Genomic DNA, 26,111 nt, shown 5'->3' with positions numbered 1-26,111 from the left:
TAGTGTTTGGCCGTCTATGATAGAACCCAGTTTTAGAAATTGGGCAGAATGACTGGAACATTAATTCTCGTTTCTATCACTCAGTTTTGAGGGACTGCTCTCGAAGAACACAAAACTAAAATAAAACTCCAGTGATTTGAGAGTTCAATTAAATTGTTCCTCACTCCCCTCACTCCTGAGCCAGATCCTTTGGCCATGCCCTCACCCTTGCATAAGCACGGCACGAAATTAAATGGGAACAAAACCGAACTGACAGCTGGCATGACAACCAGGCTCAAGAACAAAGAAAATCTTGAGGGCTAGTAAATCTGAATGAGGAAATCAGACATCATTAAATTTTCCGCACCAAACATCAGTGCAGCAATTAACCCTCTGTGTCAACTGCATTCTGAACAAAATCCCTAGGAGTTGATGTGGTCGATCAAACTGTAATTCTGAGTCACTGTCAAATATCAACAAGAAGCAGGTGGCACTCTGGAAAACCTCTGGGTACCCAGGGTGGGGTGGGGTGGGGTGGGGTGGAAATGACACATTTTTGGCACAACAGGAAATGTTTACCTCAGAAGGCCTGAAGGGAAATGAACCTCATCTCCCAGCAATAACCAGCTGGAGAACATAAAGAGTGAAAAAACCCCCCCAAAAACCTGCCGTTCATGATTGCCATAAACATATAAAATACTTACAATTAACCTTAATAAGAAATAAGCAGGAGTTGGCAATAGGGGTCATGTCGGTTTGGTCATCATGTCCCTAACACCTACAGAGGTCTCAGCACAAGGTTGGTACCTTATAAATGTTTACCAAATCAACAGTGTATACAGAAGACCTGAGTAAGTGCAGTGAATATCATGTTCTTCAATTTTGCAAAGATGTCGATTCTACCCTACTACGTGTGTAAAAGCCAATCAAAATCCCAACAAATGGATATAGGTACACATAGATAAATACAGATATGTAAATATATAATTTTTTTTTTTCTGTAGTGAGGACTGGAGTAGTCAGGGATATATTAAAAAATAATAATTCTGGGGACTTCCCTGGTGGCGCAGTGGTTAAGAATCTGCCTGTCAAGGCAGGGGACATGGGTTCGAGCCCTGGTCTGGGAAGATCCCACATGCCACGGAGCAACTAAGCCCGTGTGCCACAACTACTGAGCCTGCGCCCTACAGCCCGTGAGCCACAGCTACTGAAGCCCATGCACCACAACTACTGAAGCCCGCGTGCCTAGAGCCTGTGCTCTGCAACAAGAGAAGCCACCGCAATGAGAAGCCCGCACACCACAACGAAGAGTAGCCCCCGCTTGCCACAATTACAGAAAGCCCGCACACAGCAACGAAGATCCAATGCAGCCAAAAATAAATAAATAAATTTATAAAAAAAGAAAAATTCTGAAGAATTCTGAAGCTCATCTGTAATAATATATGAGCGAAGGAACAGAAATATTGATCAAAAGAATAGAAAGGTTACATACACACCCAGCAAACATAATATCTCAGTATATTTTATGCATACTGTCTTACATGAATGGGGGAAAAGATGGACTATTTAATAAACAAATAATCAGAAATATTTGGAAATAAATTAAAGTAGACCCCCATTATATGCCCTCTACCAAAATTGTAGAAGGACTGAGACTGAAATATAAAAAATAAAATAAATCGAAGAAGTCCAATTAAAGATTATGAGTTATCATGCACATTTAATTCTTTTATCTCCTCAAATGTCTAGAAAAATGATAGGTAAAGGGATTTTTAAAAAAATGCATAATAATGCCTTCCCCCCAATAAACCTACAAACAGAACAGGAGAAAATTCTGGGACTTGGAAAGTAAACCAAGTGATATTTGATTTGAAGAAAGCAGAATCCCAGGTGAGAAATAACCTAATTCAATATGGCAGAATAGCCAAAGGGATCAGGCATTGGTGGCACCAGGTATCCCTAAAAGTGAAGACACAGAGAGTCTAAAAACAAGGGAACTAACTAGTTGAATATCTGTTAGCCTATCCATCATCCACCCCAGTGCTGAGAGGATAAAAAAGATCTGTACCTCTCTCTACCTCCTCTAGGAGATACCACACAGTTAAAGGCAGAGGTAACATACTAAAAAAGGGAAGAGAGGCAGAGATATTGAGACCTCCCTACCTCTCTCCACCCCTTCCCCACAGTCAGCTCCCAGTCCAATCAAGTTCCCACCCTCTGGGCAGGAGAGAGGAAGAAAAACATCCCAAAGCACTGACACTGGAGGTTCCCTGATGAAATGGTCCAGCTAGACGGACAGTGTTCACATATGGAGAATAAGGTAGCCAACAAGCTGGCCCACATGCCCAGAGCTTCTAATCTCTGGATAGTGCCTACCATCTGGCAGCCAAAACCAGACATCTGAGGAAAGCCTCTGACCTTTGAGGCTTTGCTTCTGGTGTGGAGGGGCAAGGTCTTAACACACCAATCCTCCAGTAAACAACAACCACAAAATCTGGGCAAAATACAAAAACAAAACAAATGAACAGAAAAACCTATCTAAGGGCACCAGAGGGTTAAGGAAAGCAGGCAGATTTTGGAGAGAAACAGGAAATTGTGGTTTTGGCCAGACAGGAAGCCGGAGTTATGGCAAAGGTGCAGGGCAGCTATAAATCTTGATGAGAAGCCACTATCTTTCTGACCAGAGGCAGCAAGAGGAGGCGTCTGGGGCAACCAGGACTGCCAGAGGGTGAGAGGGGATTGCCAGAAAGTAAAGAGACAGAGATGGTGAACCCTTTCTAAGTCTCTGGTTGACCTCTGACCCACACATGCTTGGGGCAGACTCAAAGTAGTCTGAGCTGAGACTGGAGCTGCTACCTACGAGAGATGCTGACAGCATTTGCATTTTGAGACTCACCTACTTAACGGCCTCCAAATAAAAACCATCAAGATCATCATAGCAATATAACAGAATCCTGAATCTCCACAACACAATATTCACAATGTCCAGGGGAAACGTGACCCATTCTTAAAGGAAAAGACAACAGATATCAAGCCTAAGATGTTTTAATTAACAGACAAGAACTTTAAAAGCAGCTCTTATAATTATGTTCAGCGAAATAAGAAATGTACATAATGAATGAAAAGATAGGAAATCGCAGCAGAGAAACAAAACATCACACTAAGAAACAAATAGAAATCTTAGAACTAAAATAGAATCTCTAAAATAGAGAAAGCAATGGATGGGCTTAATAAGCATGATGGAAATGACAGACAAAAAAGTCAGTGAACTTGAAGACAGACAAAACAAGAGAGAGAAAAAGGATTGGAAAAAAAAAAAGAACAGAGCCTATGGACCTGTGAGACAATATCTAAAGGTCAAACATACAGGTAATTGGAGTCTCACAGAGCAACAAGAAAATAGGGCAAAAGGAAAAAAGAGAAATCAAAGAAATATTGACCTAAAGCTTCCCAAACTTGATGAAAGATCTACATTATAAATTTAAGAAGGTCAGTGAACTCTGCACAGGATGAATTCCACACATCAGTCAAACTGCTGCAAATCGAAAATTAAAAGAAAATCTTAGTAGTCAGAGTAAAACAATACATTATATACAGGGGAACAGCCACTTAAATGACTACAAAACTTCTCATCAGAAATCATGGGGGTGAGAACACAATAGAGTAACTTCAAAGTGCTGAAAGGAGGGGGAAAAAAAAGCCAACCCAGAATTCTACTATGGAAGACAGAGACATCAACAAAAAGAAAAATTTGACTTGAGAAAACAGACACTGTAGGAAGACTGTAAAAAATCTATCATCATTAATCTCAGAATGACAAAACACTGCACCTGTGTGATAACTGGCTGAGTGCTGCTATAAAGACTGAAAAATTACAGAAGACAACTAGGAAATGAAAAATATAATTACACAGTGAAAATCTAGGGATTAAAGTTGGAAGACAGAATAAAGGTATTCTACCAGAGGTACAGCAAAATATAATGAGATGGAAAGTAGAGAAAAGAGAAAATTAGGTGATCAGACCAGAAGGTCTGACATGAATAATAGGAGTTTCACAAAGAGAAAACAAAACAGAAAGAAATAATGAAAGATAAAATACAAGAAAATCCCCCAGAACTGAAGGAACATAATTTCAAATGGGAAAGACCTACAAAGCACCCAGTTCAACAGACACCATACAAAACCCAGTTCACTGTCAGATTTCACAGGACTGGGACAAAGAGGGTATATCAAAGCTTCTAAACAGAAAAAAACATGTCACATACACAGGCCAGGAATTGGAAGGGCTGTGAACTTCTCAACAATCCTGGAAGCTAGAAGACAGTGTACTAACATCTTCAAAATTCTGTGGGAAAGTGATTTCTGACCTAGTACCTCAAACTCAACCAAACTACTGCTCAAGAATGAGAGTAAACTGAAAACATTCTGACAAAGTCTCAAATTCACTTATCATTCACCCTTTCTCAGAAGCTCCCCAAAGAGGTACATGGGATCCACCAACAAGATTTGACTCAAGAGGGAAGGAAAGAAACTTGTCAGCGTGATAAAGGAAGAGAGATCACAGATGGCAACTGTGCACTAGGCAGGAAGGGTAACTGCCCAGAGAGGAAAAGAAAGAAGGTCCTGGGAGAGGCGGCTCAGACACGAAACTGATGTGCTTGAATGTAACAAGAGGAGATTTAGACAACCAGAGTAAATTTTGGAGCTGAATTATAATAAGTATATTTAAAACTATGCACCGAATAAAAAACAATTTTTAGTTTCGGGGAAAAATAAAAATTGTGCAAGAAAGAAATAGTAAACAGCATACTACATGGCTGAGCTATAACTCAGCATTTACATAAGTCATAATAAACACTGAATATTAATTTAACCCAAAGTATTGCATGGCAGGTTGGTAAGATGAGAGGAAAGGAGTTGCACATGTGGTAATTATGAGGGGCAGTGAAAGAAGGGAAATATTCATCTTCCATAGTGAGAACAGATAATACTTAAAACTGAAAAAAAAAATTACAACTACTAACATTACTTAGAGATATAGCTATAAATACCGAAAGAAATAGCATAAGGAGTTTAAAGTAAATGCTTCAGGTGGGGGGAAACTGGGGGTATGTGGTGGTATCAGGAAATGCTATTTTTCATAGGTCTAATAGAATAATTTGCCTCTTTAAATTATGTGCATGTATAACTTTGAAGAAAATTTAAAAACTAAATCAAAAAGAGAAAAGTAATGATGATATTGAAGTCAGAACACCCTGCTGGGTGCAGAGCTGGGGTAAAGAAACCATAAGAGAGTGAAAAGAAAATACTTCAGAATACTGCATAGTTGAGAGGTGGGGGAAGCCTTTTTAAGCATATTAATTTAAGCATAAATAAGCACTTAAGTTTATTTAAAGCTGTTTTAAGACTGAGAGATTTGACTATTATAAAATTTAAAACTTCTAAGAATAAAATAAACAAACAAAAACCCATAGCCATATAGAAAAAGTCAAGAACAACACTGGGGAAGTATCTGCACCATATTCTTAAGTGAACAAGCCATTCTTATAAATTAATAAACAAAAAGGCAAAGAGTAACAAAAAAATGGAGAAAGAACATGAATAAAGCAATGCACAAAAAGAGAAATATAAACAGCTAATAAATATGAAACTGTCATTAATAATCAGAAATACAAATTAAAACAAGAGACCATAATTTGGGCTTACTGAATCAGCAAAGACTAAAATGCAAAAACAGTATTGATCAGAGTATGAAAAAAAAGTCATTCTCATACGCCATTAAAAGACACAGTAAAAATGTCTTTCTAGAAGGTGTTTTGGAAATATGTATCAAATGCTTTTTAAAATATAAATCATAATTTATTCTAAGGAAATAACTGGAAACGTTCACAATGAATGCAAAGCGATATTCACAGAGTTCCTTAAAATGCTGAAAAATTGGAAACAACCTATAAGACAGAGTATCATCAAAACTATGTTGTAGGGCCTCCCTGGTGGCGCAGTGGTTGGGAGTCCGCCTGCCGATGCAGGGGATACGGGTTCGTGCCCCGGTCTGGGAGGATCCCATATGCCGCGGAGCGGCTGGGCCCGTGAGCCATGGCCGCTGGGCCTGCGCATCCGGAGCCTGTGCTCCGCGACGGGAGAGGCCACAACAGTGAGAGGCCCGCATACTGCAAAAAGAAAAAAAAAAAAAAAAAAAACTATGTTGTAGAAGAATAATTAAAGAAAAAAGTTCATAATATATTAAATAAAAAGGTGAGTTACAAAGCAGAATGTAAAATATGATCCCAATTCACACAAATCAACAACAAAACTAAATATATGTATGCACAAAGAAAAAAAGACTAAAAAGATAAATGCCCAAATGTGAATGGAAACTTTGAGCAGGTGGTGGTATTATAACGTGTTCCTATTTTCAAGAAAAACTGTAATATTTGAAAACAAATTTGAAAACAAAAATAAGCAATAAATGATAAGGAAAAATAGCATATAAGGGAGCTAAATAAAGACATGTGAACTTAGCAAAAGTAACTCCCTGTTACTCATTTTTGGGGATCTTTAATAAAAACTGCAAACTAGTAGTTGCATACATTTTGAAGAGTGAGATACTATATTTACATAAGAAGCAAGTGTTCTGGTAATTCATATATAGTGAATTTATAAAATACAAAAATTGCTTTCTAGTTTCAATATATTCTTCAAAGAAAAAAACAATCTAACTCTCAAGAATTCCTAACCTAAAGATCTCCACGACAGGGCTCTGAGAAATTCTTTTATTGCCTAATCCGATTCTGGAGAATTATTTATGTAATATTAAATGTCAGCATAACCCGTAGTTAAATTGGTCATTTCCTTTAATACTTTTTCTATACATTACATGTTATAAGGACAAACAGACTCTTTAAGGAGCAGAACATTTAACACAACAGAGATTTGCTATGATGACTGTATAAAAATAAGGATGTCCTTTAAACCTAGCAATGCCTTGGCTAATCGTTTCTAAGATCTGGAGAAGTCTTTATGATTAAGAGTAAATTTTAAAAATCCATTTGCCATTTGGACGATTGATGTATCCCAAAGACTGGAAATGGAAGGTACAGTGTATAGCGTAACAAATGTAGTGCCCATATAGACTCCAAACAAGCAACCCACATAACACCCCAGGCTTTTCACCTGCATGAGTCATGGAACTTAGGTTCAAGGAATTACAGGAGAACGAACAAAAAAATAAGTTGGGATGCCGTAGTGAGTGTATCATAAAACTTCAGAGCGTTTGCTAAGACATAAAACATCCCCAAGTTCTTTTTCTGGCAGTTGTCAGCTTGTGCTCTTTCAGCAACTTGATGTAGTGATGCTTCCCAGGGTGTTATTTTTCTCATCATTATTAAGGGGGAAAAACAACAACATTATTTTCTTAACCTTCTGTAATGCTATCTGAATTGTTTCTTCCAACTAAAGAGAATATAAATAAACATGTAAAATTTATTTTTTAAGCAAAGCAAGGGCTCCACATCATAGGCTAGGAAATTCACTCTAGACAGTTAAAACTGGTCATGAGATTCTACTCTGAATTTTAGTCAAGCTTTATGAGAAGATTTCTTATCTCTATTTTTTAATGCTTTTTTCTTGTTAAAACAGAATTTTTGAATGAATCAAACAGGCATCAAAGAAAAGGAACTGCTTGCAGTGCCTGATGCACAGCTTTGACACAAAGGCTCACCTTCTCTGGATGAGATAATCTTCCAGGATGTCGAGACAGCGCACCATCTGGGAGAAGATTAGTACTTTGTGGCCGCCAGCAATCAGCTTAGGGAGCAGTTTATCAATCAGCACCAGCTTCCCTGCTGCTTGAATCATGGCCTGCAGCTGAAAGTCGGGGGCATCAGGGCTGTGGGTTTTCCGGAAGTCCTCCAGAATTTTCTCCTCTGCCCCTGAAAAAGAATGGAACAAAACTATTCTCTGAACAAACTATAAGAGTAATAGCTACCCTCTGCTTGACAGAGCCTAGAAAAAACGAAATGAATTCTTAGGTCCCAAGCCAACAGTCCAGTGAGGCAATGCCGTGTGTCCATCCCATGCCCTCAGCAGAGGGCTCTACAGGCGGCAGGGCTGTCCTGCAGAGAACACACGCGCTCTGATTTCCTGGGAGGTCTGACCAAGGAGAGGAAGGATCTGAAATACCAAGCTGACTTAGGCAAGTGAAGAAACCTTCAGAGAAAGCTGACAAAAAGACATACCTCTCATACCATAAAAGCCTGGGATCAGTAAATCCAAGCCATATTTTGATTTAAAATTTTATAAAAAGTTTTATTGTAAAATAAAAAAAAAAACTTCCAACACGTTCTCTACTCAGTACAGTTAACTGTTAATTTATCTGCAGAGAGTTTTAATCTCATGGCACCATGATCATTTTTTCAATGAAGTAACACATCTCCCTGCACCAAAGTGGAAAGTGTGGACTAGACCGCAGGTACACAAAGGACACCAGGCTGACAACTGATATCCATCTTCTGATGGGCAGAGAACTGGTAGAGGTAGGCTCAAAACAGGGCTCTGTATACTCACTGGCCAGACTGCTTAGGCAGATCCATCAACCTCTTTGAACCCCAGTTTAATACTCTGTAAAAAGGTCAGAATACACACCCTGGCATTCCATGGGAACTTGATAACATAGGACTGTTGGCTATCAAGATGCCTGCCCCATGTCCCCCACTCACCATTGATCAGGTAGGGGTGGTTACAGCACTTCCTCAGCTCCATCATGGTGTTGATGAGATTGGGCATGTTGTGCTGATTGGCCCCCTTGGTCAGGAAGGAGAAGTTCTTCTCCAGGATGGCACGGTAGTATTTTTTCTGGATATTGGTCAGCTCTACTTCGATGATCGTCTCTTGTTTGGGAGCAAGGTTCTTTTCCACGTCATCTTTCAGCCGCCGAAGCATCATGGGTTTGAGGATAGACTGCAGTTTCTTCACCTGTCCAGGGAAAACGAGACCTGTTCACCTGCCCCCATCCCGATTCAATAACCGTTACTGGGGTATTCCAACATTCACTACAATCTCTTGGCCATCTAATCATAGTACTGTGGCAGCAGGTTAAATGAAAGATCATGCCTGATCCCTGAACATGATGAGCTTATAATAGGACTGAAAGGAAAAAAGCGATCTGGTTTTAATTCAAAAGTAATTACTGAGAACCTATGTGGCAACCTTACAAGATACAAAGGGAGGAAGATACAAAGACAGAACCTCTTCTGGATGGAGAAAACAAACCTCTCTCTCTCACACGCACACTTGTGCAGCAATTACCTGAGGAATATTTTAAGCCATGTTAGAAGGTACAAGTGATACCTTACAAAGGGAAGATGCTAAAAGAACAAAGTAAGAGGCAGAGGGAATGAATCTGGGGGTGGCCAACATGGATGAAGGTGGGCAAAAGGTACAAACTTCCAGTTATAAAATAAATAAGTCCTGGGGATGTAACGTACAGCAAGGTGGCTCTAGTTAGTAATACTACGTTGTATATTTGAAAGTTGCTAAGAGAGTAGATCTTAAGACCTCTCCTCACTAGAAAAAAAATTTACGTATGTATGGTGATGGATGTTAACTAGATTTATTGTGGTGACCACTTTATAATATATACTACATATACTGAATCATCATGCTATACATCCGAAACTAATATAATGTTGTTGTCATTTACATCAAATTAAAAAAAGAAAAAGAAGCAGAGGCAATCTGGAAATGGATTCCTCCTACATCGAAATAACGATAGCAGCAAACAAGTTTGGGGATAGAAATATGTAGAACATTAATGTGGTAAGGTGACACCTCCCACTCCATCATGTAAGCTGTCACCTTAGGGGCACTTTGAGCCTGATCATATGCTTTGTTATGATTTGTCTGTTCTTCTCCTAACGGTCCAGGCCTGGACAGCAGATCTCTACGCACTTGACCGCACTGGCACGGGGACTTGCTCACTCTCGCAAGAAGAGGGCAGAGAAGGGATTCAAAGTCAAGGCACCTCAGTTCACCCTGAGCTAAAAGATGATACCAGTAAGATGAATCCTGGTGGGAAAATAAGAGAAAAGGCAAGTGCAAAAGATCAAGTTTCAAGCCCTAAAGATTTCAGAAGGGGTAGATTCTGCAGAAATAAACTGTGGGCTGTACCAATGCTTCCTGATGAAATACAAAGTGATTTAGAAGAGGTACTTCCTGGAGCAGGTTTGAAACAATGGTGAATATGCTTTACTTTATAACCAGATATATAGACAGTTGTGGTTTGCTCCTAACTAACCCCAATCTGAAATCTAATCCATTTAATGAATGCTTTGTTTTAGCAATCATGGTACTTAGGGATGTAATCCCCCAAATGGATAAGGAATTACCATGTAAGAACCCAAAGAGGAGAGACACAGCTAGGTAATCGTTAAAGACAGGGACAAATGCCAATCTGCCACATGCTGGATTCAGCTTTTGCCCTTCACTTGGTTCATACCTTGAATCATTTAGAGTATACTACATGCCAGACACTATGCTGGTCAATACAACAAACACAACTTTGCAGAAGGTGTGGGCCTTGTCCTCAAGGAGGTCATTGTCTAGGAAGAAGAAAAAATGCATACCACAAAATAAGTGCAATGGGAGAAGAGGATGCATTTCTAATGGTCCAAAAATGGACAGAGGGTTGGAGCTGGCTTTTGAAAGATCAATAGATACTACGAACGTCGAGAAGTGGAATTAAGTTTGATCATTCACTGCTCTCAAAGTCTGACTCGCCACAGAAGTAGAAACAAACAGACTGGGACCACGGAGTGTACTCTTGATTCCTCTGTTAGTGAAATTCCCAAACCTTCTCAGTTCCCAAATTCTCGGCCCCAACCCACTCTCACACCACTGCTAGATTAATTTAGCAGAACTAATTATGTCATTTCTGCAATCAAAGCCCTGCACTGCTTCTCTAATGCTTACCAAACCCTTCAACCTGTCTTTCAAGATCTTCCCACAATATATCGCTAAACTCCTCCGGCTTCATACTCCTCAATTCATCCATCCTGTTTCCAGCTCAACCAGATGATTCCCAACTACTGAATAAATTCCATGGCTGATTATGATTATTTTTTTCCTATGCAAAGCAGTCATCATCTCTCTCTCTCTGCCTACTGAAAACTTACCCACCCTTAAAAGTCTATTCTCAAATTATACTTTCTCCATGAAGTCGTTCCTAATTTCCAAACAGATGTGACCTTTCTCGCCTTTAAAAGTCCTCAGCTCTATTAACTGTTCCTCTTACAGCATTTAAACTTGTCTGCCTTATTTCTGCAATGTCCAGTTGAGATTTCTACCCATAGTAGATAGATTGGTTTGTTTTGAAACAGCTTTGAGTCTAATAAGCTAGACTCAGGACCAGATCTTTGAAAACAGGACATTTAGTTGATTTGGACAAAACTGAACTTGCCCACTACTCTAGTATACACACCTGCCTTCTTTTCCTCACTACCTGTGTATTTTGTTGCACTCAAGAAAATGAGCCTGGAAACGTGTTGCAGGTGATGGAGGAGGGATGAAGGATGAAGAAGGCAGAGGAGGAGGGAAGCAAGCCCCTGAGGCCAGAGCTATGAACAAAATCACTGAACTTACATATGAGATCAGTGAAGGCAAGAGGCCGGGTATAAGGCATTTTGGATGTTGATTCATTTATTCTTTGGAGTAATAAGAACTGCTAATAATCAGTTTATCCTCTTCAACATAAACAAATTAAATAAAGGAGGCAATACTCATTTTACAAGGGATGTGAGAACTTGCTAACTCCTGTCCCCCTGGTGACTTGTTTTTCCCTTGATGGTGAAGGTCATTACCACACTGTCTCCTCAAATCCTTCAGGCTCCTATTTACCTGCTCCTCTGTTTTCAGATCTCCAAACTCCTCCAAGAAAGCAGTCTCTGAAGGAAACTGTGATGGCTCCAGGAAGTTGAGCAGACTGAAGAGCTCCTCCACCGAGTTCTGCAAGGGCGTCCCTGTGAGCAGCACCTTGTGTTCCTGCATGGATTCACAGCACGGGATGAACAGGGTCTGAACCATCAAAACAGCAGGGTTTGGTGGGAAAACGATGCCAGGGCATTCTGGGCTTTATTGGTGGCAATTCTCTTTTGCCAGATGATGATACTTCATCATCAATATAGGAAAGAGGCAGAGGTTGGTTATAAAACATGTGACTCTACAGATTAAGTGTGACAACATCAATAAACAGATCAACCTTCCTTTCACATCCCTGAGCCCAGGAGCATTTCACGTTAGTTAAAGCACCCATTCATTCATCCATTCATTCATTTGATATTATGGAGCGCCTGCCCACAGACTGGGCACTGTGCCAAGGAGTAATGTTGAAGGCCATCAGCTTTGGTACCACATCATTCAGGGACCTGGAAACAAGCCAAAATATCTTACATGTCCAGGTCACACATTTCATAGTATTTAAAGATTTTCCTGGGTCCCTCTGGGAATCAGTGGCAAAGGCCAAATTGTTGACCCAGTTCATAACAAAAAAAAATTTGCTTCCTGCACCATCAGAGCCATAGTGGGCAAAAGGAAAACCTAGGGTGAGCAGACTGTGCACAAGTAAGCTGCATGCAGATGGCTAAAGAATGCTTCCTCTACTGCGAACAGAAGGGGCCTGTGTTTATGCAAAGAGCTTGCCAACTCTCACCAGGGCCATGAGCTTCAGGCCCTCCAGAAGTTTGCAGTTCCTATTCTTCAGTCTGTGGGCTTCATCAATGATCACACAGCTCCAGTGAATCTTCTTCAGCTCTGGGCAGTCTGCCAGGATCATCTCAAACGTTGTAATGACGACATGGAACTTGAAGACTCCTGACAGCGGGTTTCCCTGAGGGTGACAGAACCAAAGACAAAGCTTTACGCCAGAGAATCCAGCTACGGGGTTACCGGCTGGGTTAGAGGAGGCAGCACTATAAATGCTAGGACCTAGGTGAGAGCCAATAAGCACTTCCTCCTCAGTTGAGAAGAGAGAGAATACGAGAATGAACCAGCTATTTAGAGAAGAGAGAGACCCCATTACATCAGTGAAACAAAAGCAAGAGAGCACGTACCCTCACAAAAGTGAGACAGGAGCCATATGGAAGGCCGAGAAAGGAAGCTTTTTATTTATTTACTTGTCATGATAAGGAAAGCAGATGGGTGCTGATTCACACATTCCCAGCCAGAAGCTGGTCTATGCATAGCTTGAATGCCCAAGGAAACCCTCTTTGCTACTTTTCAGGTAAAATTAATTTCACCTTGTGACTTGGGTTCTAGAACAGATTCGACATCATGATCCTGATTCACCCAGGACAAGTGCTACCAGGTAGAACACACGTTTGTCTTCCAGCCTGTCTTAGTGCTGCCATCGCTTTAAAAAGCAGAGCTTCATCATGTTACAGCACGTCTAAAATTTCTTCTCAGTGTCTCCTCCTGCTGTCTGTGAAACCTCTGGGGTGAGCACTGCCTTTCCTCTGAGTTCACTGAATTTTCACCTTATTTATAAAAACCAGTGTTCCGGACAAACATACAAGGATACTCAGCAAAGTGATTATACTTAACAAAAATGTCTTAAAAAATTCTGTTGTGCCTTTAACCATTTGTTTTCTCTTTATCCTTCCATGTCAAATCTGTTAACCTTCTCTCTCTCTCTCTCCAGACTCCCTGGCTGAGAATCCTTCCTTTGTACACGAATTCCCCCGCTCGCTTTCTTCACTGAGCACGTAACAGCTCAGATAAAACCTTCTGCATGTAAAAGCAACTTCGTAAGCCAACCAAGAAGCCAAGCTTTCCGTGTCCTAAAGAGCCTCTGGTATATGTCAGAGTGCAAAGCATGCCCTCCAATTCTATGTTTTATCACAAATTAAATTACCAGGAAGGAGTAAGAAGTCTACCACAGTAAACATGTGACTCTACAGAGTAAGCCAACAGTAACCCAATGCAGGGCATTAAACTCTGGAAGACAAGGGACAGAAAGGCTGTTTTGAACCATGACGTCAGAAAGCTGTCCCCAGGTCTTTGTGACCGGTGGAGGGCTCACCTGTGCATCTCGGTACACCATCTCATACTGCTGGATCATCTGCCTGCTGATCTGGCTGCCGTGGTACACGATGGCGTTCATCTCTGTCCACGTCCGGAACTCCCGCTCCCAGTTAGTGATGGTGGAGAGCGGGGCGATGATGAGGAAAGGGCCATGGATCCCCCTGAGGAATATTTCTGAAAGGAATGTGATGGACTGGATGGTTTTCCCTAGGCCCATCTCATCAGCCAAAATGCAGTTTTTTCTGCAGAGTAAGAAACACAGATACTTCATCCTCAATATAGGAAAGAGGCAGAGGTTGGTTATAAATAAAAAGATACTTCAGAAGCGTACCTTGACCTGTAAGGTCAGCAGTGAAGGTTGTATCAGCATTTTCCAGAGATACAACAGAAGCAAGTTTCTATTATCATTGTTCACACCCTGCCTACTTCCAAAAAGGAACTATTGCAACTTGTGAGAAAATACATGAAATAGGTCCATTTAAATATAAACTTTAAAATACCAAAAATTAAAATAATACTGAAACAAGGAGAAAAAAGAAATGCCTCAAATCTAAGCCAGTTTCTCTACCTGACAAACTTCATGGAAGCCAAGGCAAAAACAGAAACATAAGCTGCGTGATTCTCATTGTCTATTACCTGCGTTATCAAAGGACAAACTTTTAACCCACATACTAAGTTCCGTATCAAGAGCTAAAAACGCTGGTCTCTTGTGGTGACCCAGAATCACGGACTGCACACAGCTGTGACCCCGGAAGAGTGTGACCCCGGAAGAGTGTGGCCCCTGTCCGGTCTTGCTCCTGACTGTACAGGTGGGCAACCCCAGACCTGGAGTGTCTGAGTGAGCCGTGCCCTGACTCACACTGTGAATAGGTGGCAGAGACAAGGCTAGAACACAGGTCTCCAGAGTCCCAGCTTGGTGTGTTGTTCCACTACATACTGTCTTTAAAAATCAACACCAGGGATACACTCTAGAATGTTAAGAAAATCTCAACCCATCTTTCTCAAATTTCATCTGTTTCATTTAGATTCTGATAGGAACTAAAGCACAGGGTTGAAAACTGAGTATTACAAGTCTAGGCCACCCATGGCTCACAAACAAGTAGCAGGGTCGGGGCTAGAACCCAGATCCATTCCCCTTTAGAGCCAACTTTTGCTAAAGACTGGGAGACAAAATACAGTTTTAAAGGATCTTTTGGGTTTTGTTTCATCTAGGTTGAGCCCAACCTTTTGGTTAGACTGGCAAAGAAAAAAAAAGGACAAAGTCAGTGATGTCTAAAGATCATTCCTCTTGGTTGGAGAAACCAAACCAAACCAAATCTGACATAAAAAATAAAGTCCTGGTATGCCTGATGTGCAAAGATCACCACTAAACCAGTGGCTCCGATGCACTCCCTTGCCACTCTGCTATTGCTACTCTACGCGGGCTAAGCCCACAATCTCCTTCCAGGCACAAACATCTGGTAGAAACATCATCCCTGAAGACAGGACCGGTTCTGGTTCCGCACCTGTTATACCAGTTAAAAAGAAGCCAGTTCATCCCCTCCAGCTGGTACTCCCGGAGCTGGTTACTGTTCTTATACTCTCGAGACTTCTCAAGTTTCTGCCAGGAGTCTGAGGCCGGTCGCTCCTAGGGAAGGGGAGCAGACAGCACAAGACACAGAGAATGATGCTTCAGGAGCAAAATGTGCAGAGGGACACAGGGCAATGATGGGGAAGGTGGTAAATCTCAAACGCTGTCCTACAGCTGGCTGCAAACTGCAGCTACTATCTTCTGACTAATGAGCCAGTCCTGTATTTTCTAGATTTCAGCAGATTAAACTAAGAACACCTCTATAAAATTTGCAAGCAATTAATGAAGAAGAGAAACAGACCCACCTAAAATCTTGATAAGTATTATATTGCTTTACTGAGACTCTTAGAAATCACTCCCACTTACATTTTAATTTCCCTATAAGCCAGTATTAGTCAGGTGTTTTAGTTTTCTATAGACAGAATTTTTTTTTTGCTATTTGTCCTTGTGGTATCAGCTCAGGAAAGTACAGTGGGTCAAATATTTTGTTGATTAGTTTCGAGAGTAAAGCCAAAAGCCTATATAGTCAAAACTGTAAATTCTTTAAACTCACCATGAACATAATAGCAATCTTATTACTTTATTTTCCCATATGAAACACCAATTTCTAAATGTAATTGATCTTTATTGACATGAAATGCCATTTTTATCATATAAGTTCTAATATATCCAGGGAGCTTTATCCAGAGTCTTCATTCTGTCCTACTGCACTGTCTCTTATTGCAATAAAACCACACTTTTGAATTACTACAGCTTTATATCTGATGGGGAATTGTTTTTCAAAAATGTCTTGGCTATTCTGTCTTATTTAGTATTCTGTATAACTGTAGAATCAATTTCAAGTTCCCTTAAAATTCTATTGGAATTTTGATTAATCTGGGGAAAATTTTTATTTTTAGGTATTAAGTCTTCCCACCTAAAATTTTTGTTTATTTATATTATTTGGACATAGACTTGATTATTTTGCTTCTAGACAAATTGAGCCCCTAAGCTGACACTTCAAGGTCTTAAAAATAAAAATTTTTAGCTATGCCTATAGTTACATAAATGAGAATTTTGAGATTGTAGCTTTTCTAATAGCAATTGTAGTCTTTGGTAGTTCTACTTTGGTAGTTCTACAATAAAGTTTACTCCTGAAATATGCTATTAACTAAAACTAAGCCTTTCACTTGTGATATTTAATAAAATATCCCCAATCATTTCATATCACTGATATTTGGAGATAAGTGTAATCTGTCCAATCTGTTCAGACCACTGAAAGTGTGGTCTCTCAGAAACTTACATACCACAACTTACCTACAAAATTACTATAGCTGTAGTTAGGCTAAGCCTCTTGAAATAGAACTCTGTTGAATATTACTATCAGCACATAGGCACAGGTGTTTTCAGAAATAAAGGGGAAAATAATTTATTATGTCAAAAAATAAATTTTAAAGAGAAAGCTCTTAAGCAAAGATATTCCTATAGAAACTCTCTTGCTTTGTTCCCTTAAAGAAATTAACATCCTTCTCAACCTATAGGAATCATTCAGCCTGGATCCCTGAAGTCCATGTAACTCATTTTAATGGCACTCTACTCTACTAGATACTATGGGGAGACTTCCTGGAATGTTCCTCATCTCTAGCGACTGAAGTGGCTCACTCCTAGCACTGCAGATTTCTACTTTGCTGCTTTGGTAGCGCTCCTGATGTAGAGGCATCACGCTCTAACCCAGTCACTCCTCTGGGTTTTCCCTCTTTCTCCAGTGCTAAAGGTTTTAGTTTTACATCACCATTAACATGACCAGAAATTTCAGCCATCTAAGGATAAGGCTTGAAATCAGCTAGAAATTCCCGATGCCTAGTCTGGTTGGCTCCTAAGTGGTACAGACTACAGCAAGTAACTTACCCCAAGGCTCCACAACCTTTAGTGGCTACTATTAAGTTCAAAAGAGAACTGATTCTTGGAGTCTCCAAGGTGGGTCTTGACTATTAAATGACTGCTACTCTCTTTGCACAACCGTTACTGACACTCATTTCTTGCTCTCCCAAAATTCCATATCTGACCTACATGTGACCAATTTTTTACCCAAAAGCTTTTAGTGATGGAATGTCCTATTCATCAAGACTGGTAGGGTTATCTCTAAACTTCAAAGCCCAGGATAAGATCCTCTTTAAAAAAAAATTATTCAGTTAAAGTATCATTTGGAGCCAGCCCTTCTCTTAAAACATAAAAAGACAACTTTAATTATATTTTGAGCTACCATTCCAATTTAGGATGAGAAAAATGTCAAAACATACCTTTTAAATGAGAGAACAAATAAATTAGAAACCAAAAGAGACAGGTGTGAAATGATCTCATAGCTCATTGAGAGATGAGGAGGACAGGAGCATCATAACAGCAAAGAAGGAAAGGAAAAGGGAAACTGACTGAAAACACCTGCATTCATATTCTCGCCAAGTGCATGTAGTCAGTCTGAAGAAATAAGTGGGATTCAGGCTGAGAGAGTAAGACTCTTGATTACTTCTAGATGATAACTTAGAATTAGCTTCAGAATGAAATTCTCTCTACTCTCTGCTCCCCCACTGGTTTGCTTCTGCTTTGGGCCACATGCCCCAGTTAGCCTGGTGCCATATTTGTCCTGCACACACATGCTTCCTCCGTCAGCCTGTGAGCTCCTGGGGCAGGGCCTGGACCTACTTTCTTACTCTGTCCCAACCAAGAATCAACCTACAGCAGGTGCTTAGTAAATGACTAACAAATTGAATTTTAAATGGACAACTGTTATAGGAGAGGGTTGAGAGAAAAATTCATTAATCAATTATGTAGACAAACACTGTAAAATACACAGGTTTCTAATTACAGTTCCGCATCTCAAGAAACCTCTATACCCTTCAGAGTCAAGAAACAAAAGCAAAACTGCTTTTGGATGGACTCTGACAGGGATCTAAGTTCAGTGTCAAAGTCTTGCCTTTGAAGTCCCAACTTTCCCTGTGATATATATAAAAACAACAATAAGGAACTGGATAAGAGTTTTTCATACAAAAATAGTGATTTAAAAAAATAGAAAATGATCATTCCAGTCTATAGTTATATTCTTTCACAGCTCTGATTCTTTTCCCAACTTAGTCACATCTTAACTGGGCTCTATCCCAATTCTGCCTCCTTTGACATTTTTGCAGCTTGGTGGTAATAATCCAGAATCAGAAAAACAAACCAATTCAGCAAAAACGTACTGAAAACCTATGTTTTATCTGCAAAGTCCCAGCGATCTATAGAGGAAGGACAGTTCTTCCCTGTATGAATATTCCACTTGAGTAAAGGCAAAGGATAAAACTGAAGAAGAGAGATCACCAATGGAGCAAGGGATAAGAAAGATACTAACAACTTACTGAGCTTCTTTCCCAAGCCAGGCATTTCTTACCTTCTATCTTACTGACTCCATCTGACAGCCATACACCAAGAAATCAAAGCTCATAGCCAAGCTTCTGAAATGTCACATACATCAAAGTAGAGCCCAGACGTAAAGCTGACCTGAGTGCTAGCAAAGTGTGATGTGGGGAGAAACACACCCTGAACCGCGGTTTCAATGGGAGTGACCAGTGATAAGACACCACAGGAACCACTCAGGAGCACAGCCAAGGGGACACCCAGGATTGCCAAGTTCCTAAAATCACATGTTACAAGAGGCGCCAAACAGTGACATGGGTACATTACCACATGCTTAACTTCAGGGAGAACTTGCAGAGATTCGAATTCTTTAACTTTCGCAGGATCCACATCCTCCTCCAGCTCCCATGTACTTTCTTCGTAAGGCAGTGAGCACCACTTCACCAGGTAATGCGTCACTTCCTAGTGGGAAATGGGAGAGACACTTACATTCTTTCTACTACATTACAGGAATCAGTCCTACACTGACAGACCTATGAAAACCTCCCTACAATACGGCATGCGAATGCCATGAAAACAAGGACCACATGTTAACGAAACGTGCACAGTATCTTCGGCAAGCAGCGAAGACACTTTGGAAGAGTCGAAACAGCACAATACCCACCTCTCCGGTTTCTGCATCCTTGGTGTGGGCCACCTCCAAGATGCGATCAACCTCCACGTAGTCTGGGTTGAACAAGTCTTCGTCAGGCTAAGGCAAACAAAAAAGAAGAGCTAAGAAGTGTCCCCCACCCCTCCAACCCAGCATCCAGTGTTTTAAGTGACCCCTCCTCTGCGCCCTATTGGGCGGGAAACACAGAATGAAAAGGTTCGCTTGAAAATAAAAGTCACCTCACCGACATTTCTGCACTGTCCCCAAATCCTCCTTCGGGACTGAATTTAAAGAAACGACCACACCTTACAGGTTGCCCCACCAGGGTGAGACTTTCCTGTTGGTCATTACAGTACTGAGCAAAAATCAGCACGAGGAGGATTTCCAGAGATATCCCTCGGAAACCCAGAATGACAGTTTGTTTTTCTTCTTAATACCAATAACAGTTAATATTGGAAGGAGGCATGGAAGGGGCTTCAGGGGTACCAATAATGTTTTATTTCCCGATCTAGGTGCTGGTTACACAGAAGTGTTTATTTTGCAAAAATTCACTGGAGCTGTACCCTTAGGACTGCTTACTGTTAAACACACTACGCTTCAAAATAAAAAAAAAAGTGTACTTACAAAATAATAAGATTTAGAAATATTTAATGTGTGTCCGGTGCTTTCATTTTAGCCTATAAGCTACTTTATGGAGTAGCAGGTGTCGTAATTATCTTTACAGATGAGAAAACTGACTCAGAGAGGTTAAATAAGTACCGTGACCAAGGTTGCAAAGCCACGTGAATCAGAACATTTACCCGGGTCTTTCTTGCCCAGAAGCCCTCCTCCTGAAGTGCAGGAATGTTCTTATTACCCCTTAAGCTAGAAGGCACTTTAGGAGCTCTCTAGTTTCATCTTCCAATCAACGCAGGAACACCTGTTTTTACAGCATCCCTGGCAAATCCAGCCTCGGATTCAATTATCCCCGTGTTCAGGAACTTATTGCCCTCTGAGACGTGACCCACTGCCAAGACAGCTTTACCTCTGCCTGTCCAGTAGTAGCATCATGATCTTTATCATTATTACTATTAAATTACAGCCTAATTTTCCTCCTGTAACCGACTCACTGGTGTGAACTGCTTCCTCTAGAGCAGCAGTAACAAAGTTGATTCGTCCCTATCGGAACACCTCCCTAACCCCAGGTGTTCAATGTTCTTCAGATGACACGTTTCTAGATCCCTTGGTGATGCAGAGAGCTAACCTCTGCGGAAGAGTGACTATGGGTCGGGCACCACGCTTAGCACTTCTGTCAACACTGTGCCATTTAATCCTCCCAGGTAGTCTGTGAGGGTGATAGTATTAGGGGTTCTGATTTACGTAAACGGAGGATACTGAGTCTGAAGGAGCTACTGCAGTTGGCCCAAGGCAAACTGCTATCTGGTCATTTTCCCCACTCCAAAGTTGTAAAGATCTTTAAAATACCAATGTGTGACATTACATTTACTTATGGCCATTTTCATTATTTCATTCATCCTCGCCTGTCCAGGTAAACCTGCACTTTGATTCTGTCATTTATTCTCCCAGCACTGGGCTTGGTGTTGAGGAGTCAGGGTTTCATAGGCCTCCAGCCCCGTGGGGCGTGGCAACTCACAGCCTTTCCAACCCCACTCTCCTTCACACGCGCCCCCGGCTACCTCATAAAGCGGCTGGAAATAACGGGTATGAAGAAGCTCTATTCAAAACTAGGTTATTATTTATTCATAAGAATATCATTTATGCAAGTTATTAACAAAAATGTTGACGAGGTCAAGACTGAAGACAGCGTTACAGCAACTACTCCCCATTCTCACCCCTCGTTCCTTTCATGACGGCCTCCAATCTTCTCAAAAGCCTTTCCTTCCCCAAGAGTATGAATTCCCATTATAGTATTTCTACACATCCTAACACAATTTTCTATTCCCAACCAAGGGGAAAAAATCACTCCCTTGGGAATAAATCAGAAACCAGATTCATGGGGCTTTGTAGGCTACATTAAATAGTTTGGACTTTATTCCACGACAACAGGAAGTGCTGAAGGGTCTGAAGCAGGAGTGGCACAGAAAACCCTCTTCCCTTACCTGGGCACAAACAAGTGGTGACTGACCACTGACCCTGCGCCTAGTACCACAGACAGGAAGTACCATGAGGAAGACGTGGCCCTGTCTGTCTCGCAGGGCTCAAAATGGAAGACACAGACACGTAAACAAGTCACTACACTGCAAATGCTCACTAAAATAGAGGCGTGAATAAGAAGTTCCAGGAACCGAGGGAGAGTATCCAACAGGGCTTCAGGATGGTTTTTCCAATTCTAGTCCTTCCTTTCCAATTCTCTACAGAGGAACGATGCCATAAAAGACTGTTCTCACAGGCTTTACAACAATCCTGGAGAGGCCTGGGGCCAAACGTTAAGACTAAAGAAAACGGACTCCATATTGGGACAAAAAGAACACTTATTGACATTATCCTAAAATAGTTTTTTGTCATTTGAGGAAAAGGAGTACAACATGAACAATGAATTGGTAAGAATGTGCAGCAATCTGCTAAAATTTGATGGCATCTCAGTGCACTCTTAAGGTCTAGTATTTGTGACTACGTTTAAAAAATAATTTTTATTGCTTTTTTCTCCATAAGTTATCTGTATAAAATTGAAAAATTACATGTCAAAGAAAATAGAAATCACCACAATCCCATCAAATGGAGAAAATTATGTCATCATTTTCACATACACTCAGACATTTTCTATGCATTATTATGGTGATTCTTCTCTCTTGTACCCCCCAAAATGGAACTGTCTCATATAAGAGCTTGACATTTTCAACTAACAATAGTTAACATCACTAAGCCTCTTCCTATGACGTTAATAATTGTCCTCCAATATCATTTTTACTAGCTGCACAGTATTGCATTCTGTGGGATGTATCATAATTTAACAAGTGTCTATTATCTAACATTTGGTTTGTTTTCAATTTTTCACCAATACAAACAACTGTTTATCATAGCTAAGTCTTTGCACAAAGACTTGATAGCTTCCTTAAAATCAATGGTGGAAACAGAACTGCTGAGACAAAGGATGGGCAAATATTGAGACATGTGATGTCTGCTGTCATCCTGCTCTCCTGACAGGTCATCCTAAGTTATACTCCCAACCCGTGACGACGACAGTGTCTCTTCCCTACACCTTCACCAGCAGTGGGAAGTCCTTATGTTTAAAACCTTCAAATATTTGATACGTGGAAACTAGAAGATTCCCATTTTAATTTGCATTTCTCTGACTGCTAGTGAAATTGACTACATTTTTGTATGGCTGATAAGTAATTTTCCCCTCTTTTCTGAATTCCCCATTAATTTGTCCATTTTTTTCTATTTGGGATTTTGTATTTTTCTTTTTGAACTAGAAGAGCATTTCTTATCATTAAAGCTATTTGTCATGTGTATAGGTATGTGTATCATGCATGTGTGTATACAAATGTAAATAAGGTTTCCATACTGGAATAAGAAGAATGTATGCCTTGTATGTATGTGTGCACGTACGTAATTAGGGAATACGTCTATGTACATTATGTACTTACTTAAAGATGTATTTGTGGTATTTTCTAACTTACAGGCACTACAGATGTTTTGATATCCAAATCCATCAATCCTTCCTCTTGCTGTAGGTACCATACTTAGGAATACCCAAGTTTATACATTTATTTACTTATTTTCTAACATTTTAGCTTTGTTTTTATTTTTTACACCCAAACTTTAAGTCTTCTTGGAATTGCCCTTTTGGGGAGGGGGGAGGAGGAAGTGAAAGAACTGTGTGCACATTCCTCCTGTGTGTACATTCTGCCCTAGAACGTGACCTAGTTGCACGTTCTTATGAGTTATCAGTTTATAAGGTTTGATCCTTATTCCTTGGTGGATAATTTGTTTTCTTTGGCTTAAAGCTGGACAAATCTTGTCACAAATCAGCAGACACCTGAGCAATAGATCTATACAGGACTTCAACTTTAAGAAACTTAAACCTAGTATTTAATACCACAAGAAAAGCAGTGATCAAATTAGTAAATATTGCTTCACCTCAGTAAAAATGTGCTTCATCTGGGCTTGTTTATTCCTAAATCTCTTGATCTTCTGTGCGATGCGAGGATCCTTTTCGAGTTCTTCCATTGTGGCCCATTTACAGTGCAAGTAGGAACTATCCAAAGACACACAAAGTGTGAGACAAGCACAGAACCAGCAAACCATCAAGCTTTAAAGTGTTTCAATAACCAGGTGACCGTCTAACACAGCAGCAGTGGAGTGACTTGCTGTGGAACTGCTGGGCTTAGAAGGGCCTTGCCCTTCGGGACAAAAACAGAATACAAAACAATGCAGCATTTCCAAGCAACTGGTCACTCTGTGGTTTCTAGAGAAACTGGCTCAGAGCAGAGGGAGGGCAGGTATAGGCAGGCCATCGTTAAGGCACACTAGTGAAAGTGGGCACACAGCAGAGAAAGAAAGAAAAACCCAAGTGAGGAGAAAAACATAGGCTATAGGACCGTGGTTCTCCACTCTGGGTGCAAATGGGAACTGCAGAGGGAGTTTTTAAAACATGCCAATCCTTGAGAACTACTCCCAGAGTATAAGCCTTGAATGCAGTATAAGGTCTTGAGTGCAGCAAGGACTTCAGTAGTTTTAAAGAACTCTCCAGGTGATTCTACACGCAGCCAAAGTAAAGCACTGCCACCTAAGGTGAACTTGAGCCAGTCAAGGTCTGTGGGTCGTGCCTTAGGGGCCATTCTTGGAAAATATAAAAGATAATGGTGTGATGAAAGAAGAAAGTTCTATTCATTTAAAATACACATACAAATAATACATTAAATAGACGTACAAATTCCTATACTTGACGTAGAACAGCTCCAAGTCGAATGGGGGTTCTCCCGGGTGAACCTGTAACCAAAAGCAAGCAGTTATCAGCCCAGTTCCCCATGGATCACCCTTACGTGTCAAACGAAAAAGGTAAATCAATACTTCTGCCTGCTTTTAGAACATATTTCTCGAGGACATTTTCATTTTCCCAGGTCTTTTTCTGACAGGTCTGGAGCAGGCTTTCTAAAGGCTGAACACACAGTAAGCTATAAGGTTAGAAAAAAAAAATGATCCTCCTGGTGTCATTCTTAGGTCCAGGCTGGGAGAGCATTCAGCTGATAAAGCCAAACTGGCCCAGGGCTCTGAGAGCTGGTGCAGAAGTGAGGACATGCATTTCTGGCGTCCTCCCAACCGCCCCCCACAAACTCCAGTGATGTTCACTCTCAAGGTAAGGAAGTTTACTTTCATAAATACTTGAGGTAAAGATGAAACTATGCCTTCACTGGCACCGGCATACTCTTTCACGCCAGAAATGTTCTCTAGAGGTTCTCTGCACAGCCCTGAGATGTTGAAAGGAAAAGATGTTTTCACTGGGAGTCTTTTCCCATCTCTTCTTCTTGGCCCTCTGATGACTTTCAGTGGGCTAGGGCAACTAAAGGATCAATACCTTTTGCTAGGATCATAAGGGAAAAAAACATCGGTCTGGGCCATACTCAAATATTTCAGAATTTTATGTCTTAAAATCTTTCATGGAGGTGAAAATAAGTGTCAACTAGCCAAACAGTGTTCTTGCCTAGCTCTCAGTCCAGCCAAGAATGACCACTCCAGAAACATCTCTCCACAGAGGGCGTAAACTGCGCTAGTGATATACAAGCCAGAAACATCAGCCACGAACCTCCTGGACAGTCTTAGATGCCAGGATCTTCTCAATGATGTTTGCGTCATCTTCTGGAGGCTCCTGGAGATGGAGGTTAAAGAGAGAGACAATTACGGCACCACAGGAGCCATGAAATAATTCTAGAAGAAATACTGTAATAGGCACTACTTTGTCCAAAAGTTCACCTTTGAGTACTGAGGTCTCCCTCCTATCAGCCCACAGAGTGATCAAAAGATCACACACATTCTAACCTCTGGGCATAACACCCTATCACCTTCCCCTCCCAAGTGAGCAGGGAAGTTATTCTGCTTCTTGATTTGCTTCAGATTCTTCATTTCAGATCTGCCTTTAGCATCTTTAAAATTGACCCTAAGACTTCCCTTCTCTGCCAAAACTGCTTACATGTTGCTGCATAAATTTTCAGAAAGGCCTAACATAGAAGAGCCTGGGGGCTTTAGAATCAGAGGGTCCCAATTCTGACACAATCCAGCTATTGACTTTGGGCTAGTCAATTAACACCTCTTAGTTCCAAGTCTATTAAAATAGGAGTTAAAAACACATATCTCACTGGGTTACTGGGAGGATAAAACGGCATGTGAAAACATTTTTTGGACAGTAAGCGCTATGCAAATGCAAAGTATAATTATACTTTACTAAATTGTACCATCTTTCTCCTCTGTACCTGGAAATGGCTTTCTGTTTCACTGATCATCCATTGACTACAAATCCCAACTGGA

General features: G+C 40.7%; 1 protein-coding gene across 3 annotated transcripts in view; it reads right to left on the bottom strand.

Annotated features, from left to right (window-relative positions):
* Nucleotides 1-26,111, bottom strand: part of CHD6 (chromodomain helicase DNA binding protein 6) — a 221,311-nt gene that overhangs the window by 74,031 nt on the left and 121,169 nt on the right. For all 3 annotated transcript variants that reach the window (XM_081255208.1, XM_081255206.1, XM_081255207.1), the window contains 11 exons: nucleotides 25,393-25,455; nucleotides 24,520-24,578; nucleotides 23,727-23,844; nucleotides 19,656-19,742; nucleotides 19,319-19,453; nucleotides 15,558-15,679; nucleotides 14,051-14,294; nucleotides 12,683-12,859; nucleotides 11,872-12,015; nucleotides 8,697-8,952; nucleotides 7,700-7,910 (listed from right to left, as the gene is read on the bottom strand). In XM_081255208.1, the coding sequence (XP_081111334.1) occupies nucleotides 7,700-7,910; nucleotides 8,697-8,952; nucleotides 11,872-12,015; nucleotides 12,683-12,859; nucleotides 14,051-14,294; nucleotides 15,558-15,679; nucleotides 19,319-19,453; nucleotides 19,656-19,742; nucleotides 23,727-23,844; nucleotides 24,520-24,578; nucleotides 25,393-25,455 (1,616 nt within the window). The remainder of the gene's footprint in view (nucleotides 1-7,699; nucleotides 7,911-8,696; nucleotides 8,953-11,871; nucleotides 12,016-12,682; nucleotides 12,860-14,050; nucleotides 14,295-15,557; nucleotides 15,680-19,318; nucleotides 19,454-19,655; nucleotides 19,743-23,726; nucleotides 23,845-24,519; nucleotides 24,579-25,392; nucleotides 25,456-26,111) is intronic.

The sequence above is a fragment of the Mesoplodon bidens genome, assembly GCF_964165515.1.
Source record: "Mesoplodon bidens genome assembly, chromosome: 15".
NCBI classification, from domain to species: domain Eukaryota; kingdom Metazoa; phylum Chordata; class Mammalia; order Artiodactyla; family Ziphiidae; genus Mesoplodon; species Mesoplodon bidens.
Note: the sequence above shows the minus strand (reverse complement) of the source record. Positions and strands in the feature narration are given on the sequence as shown.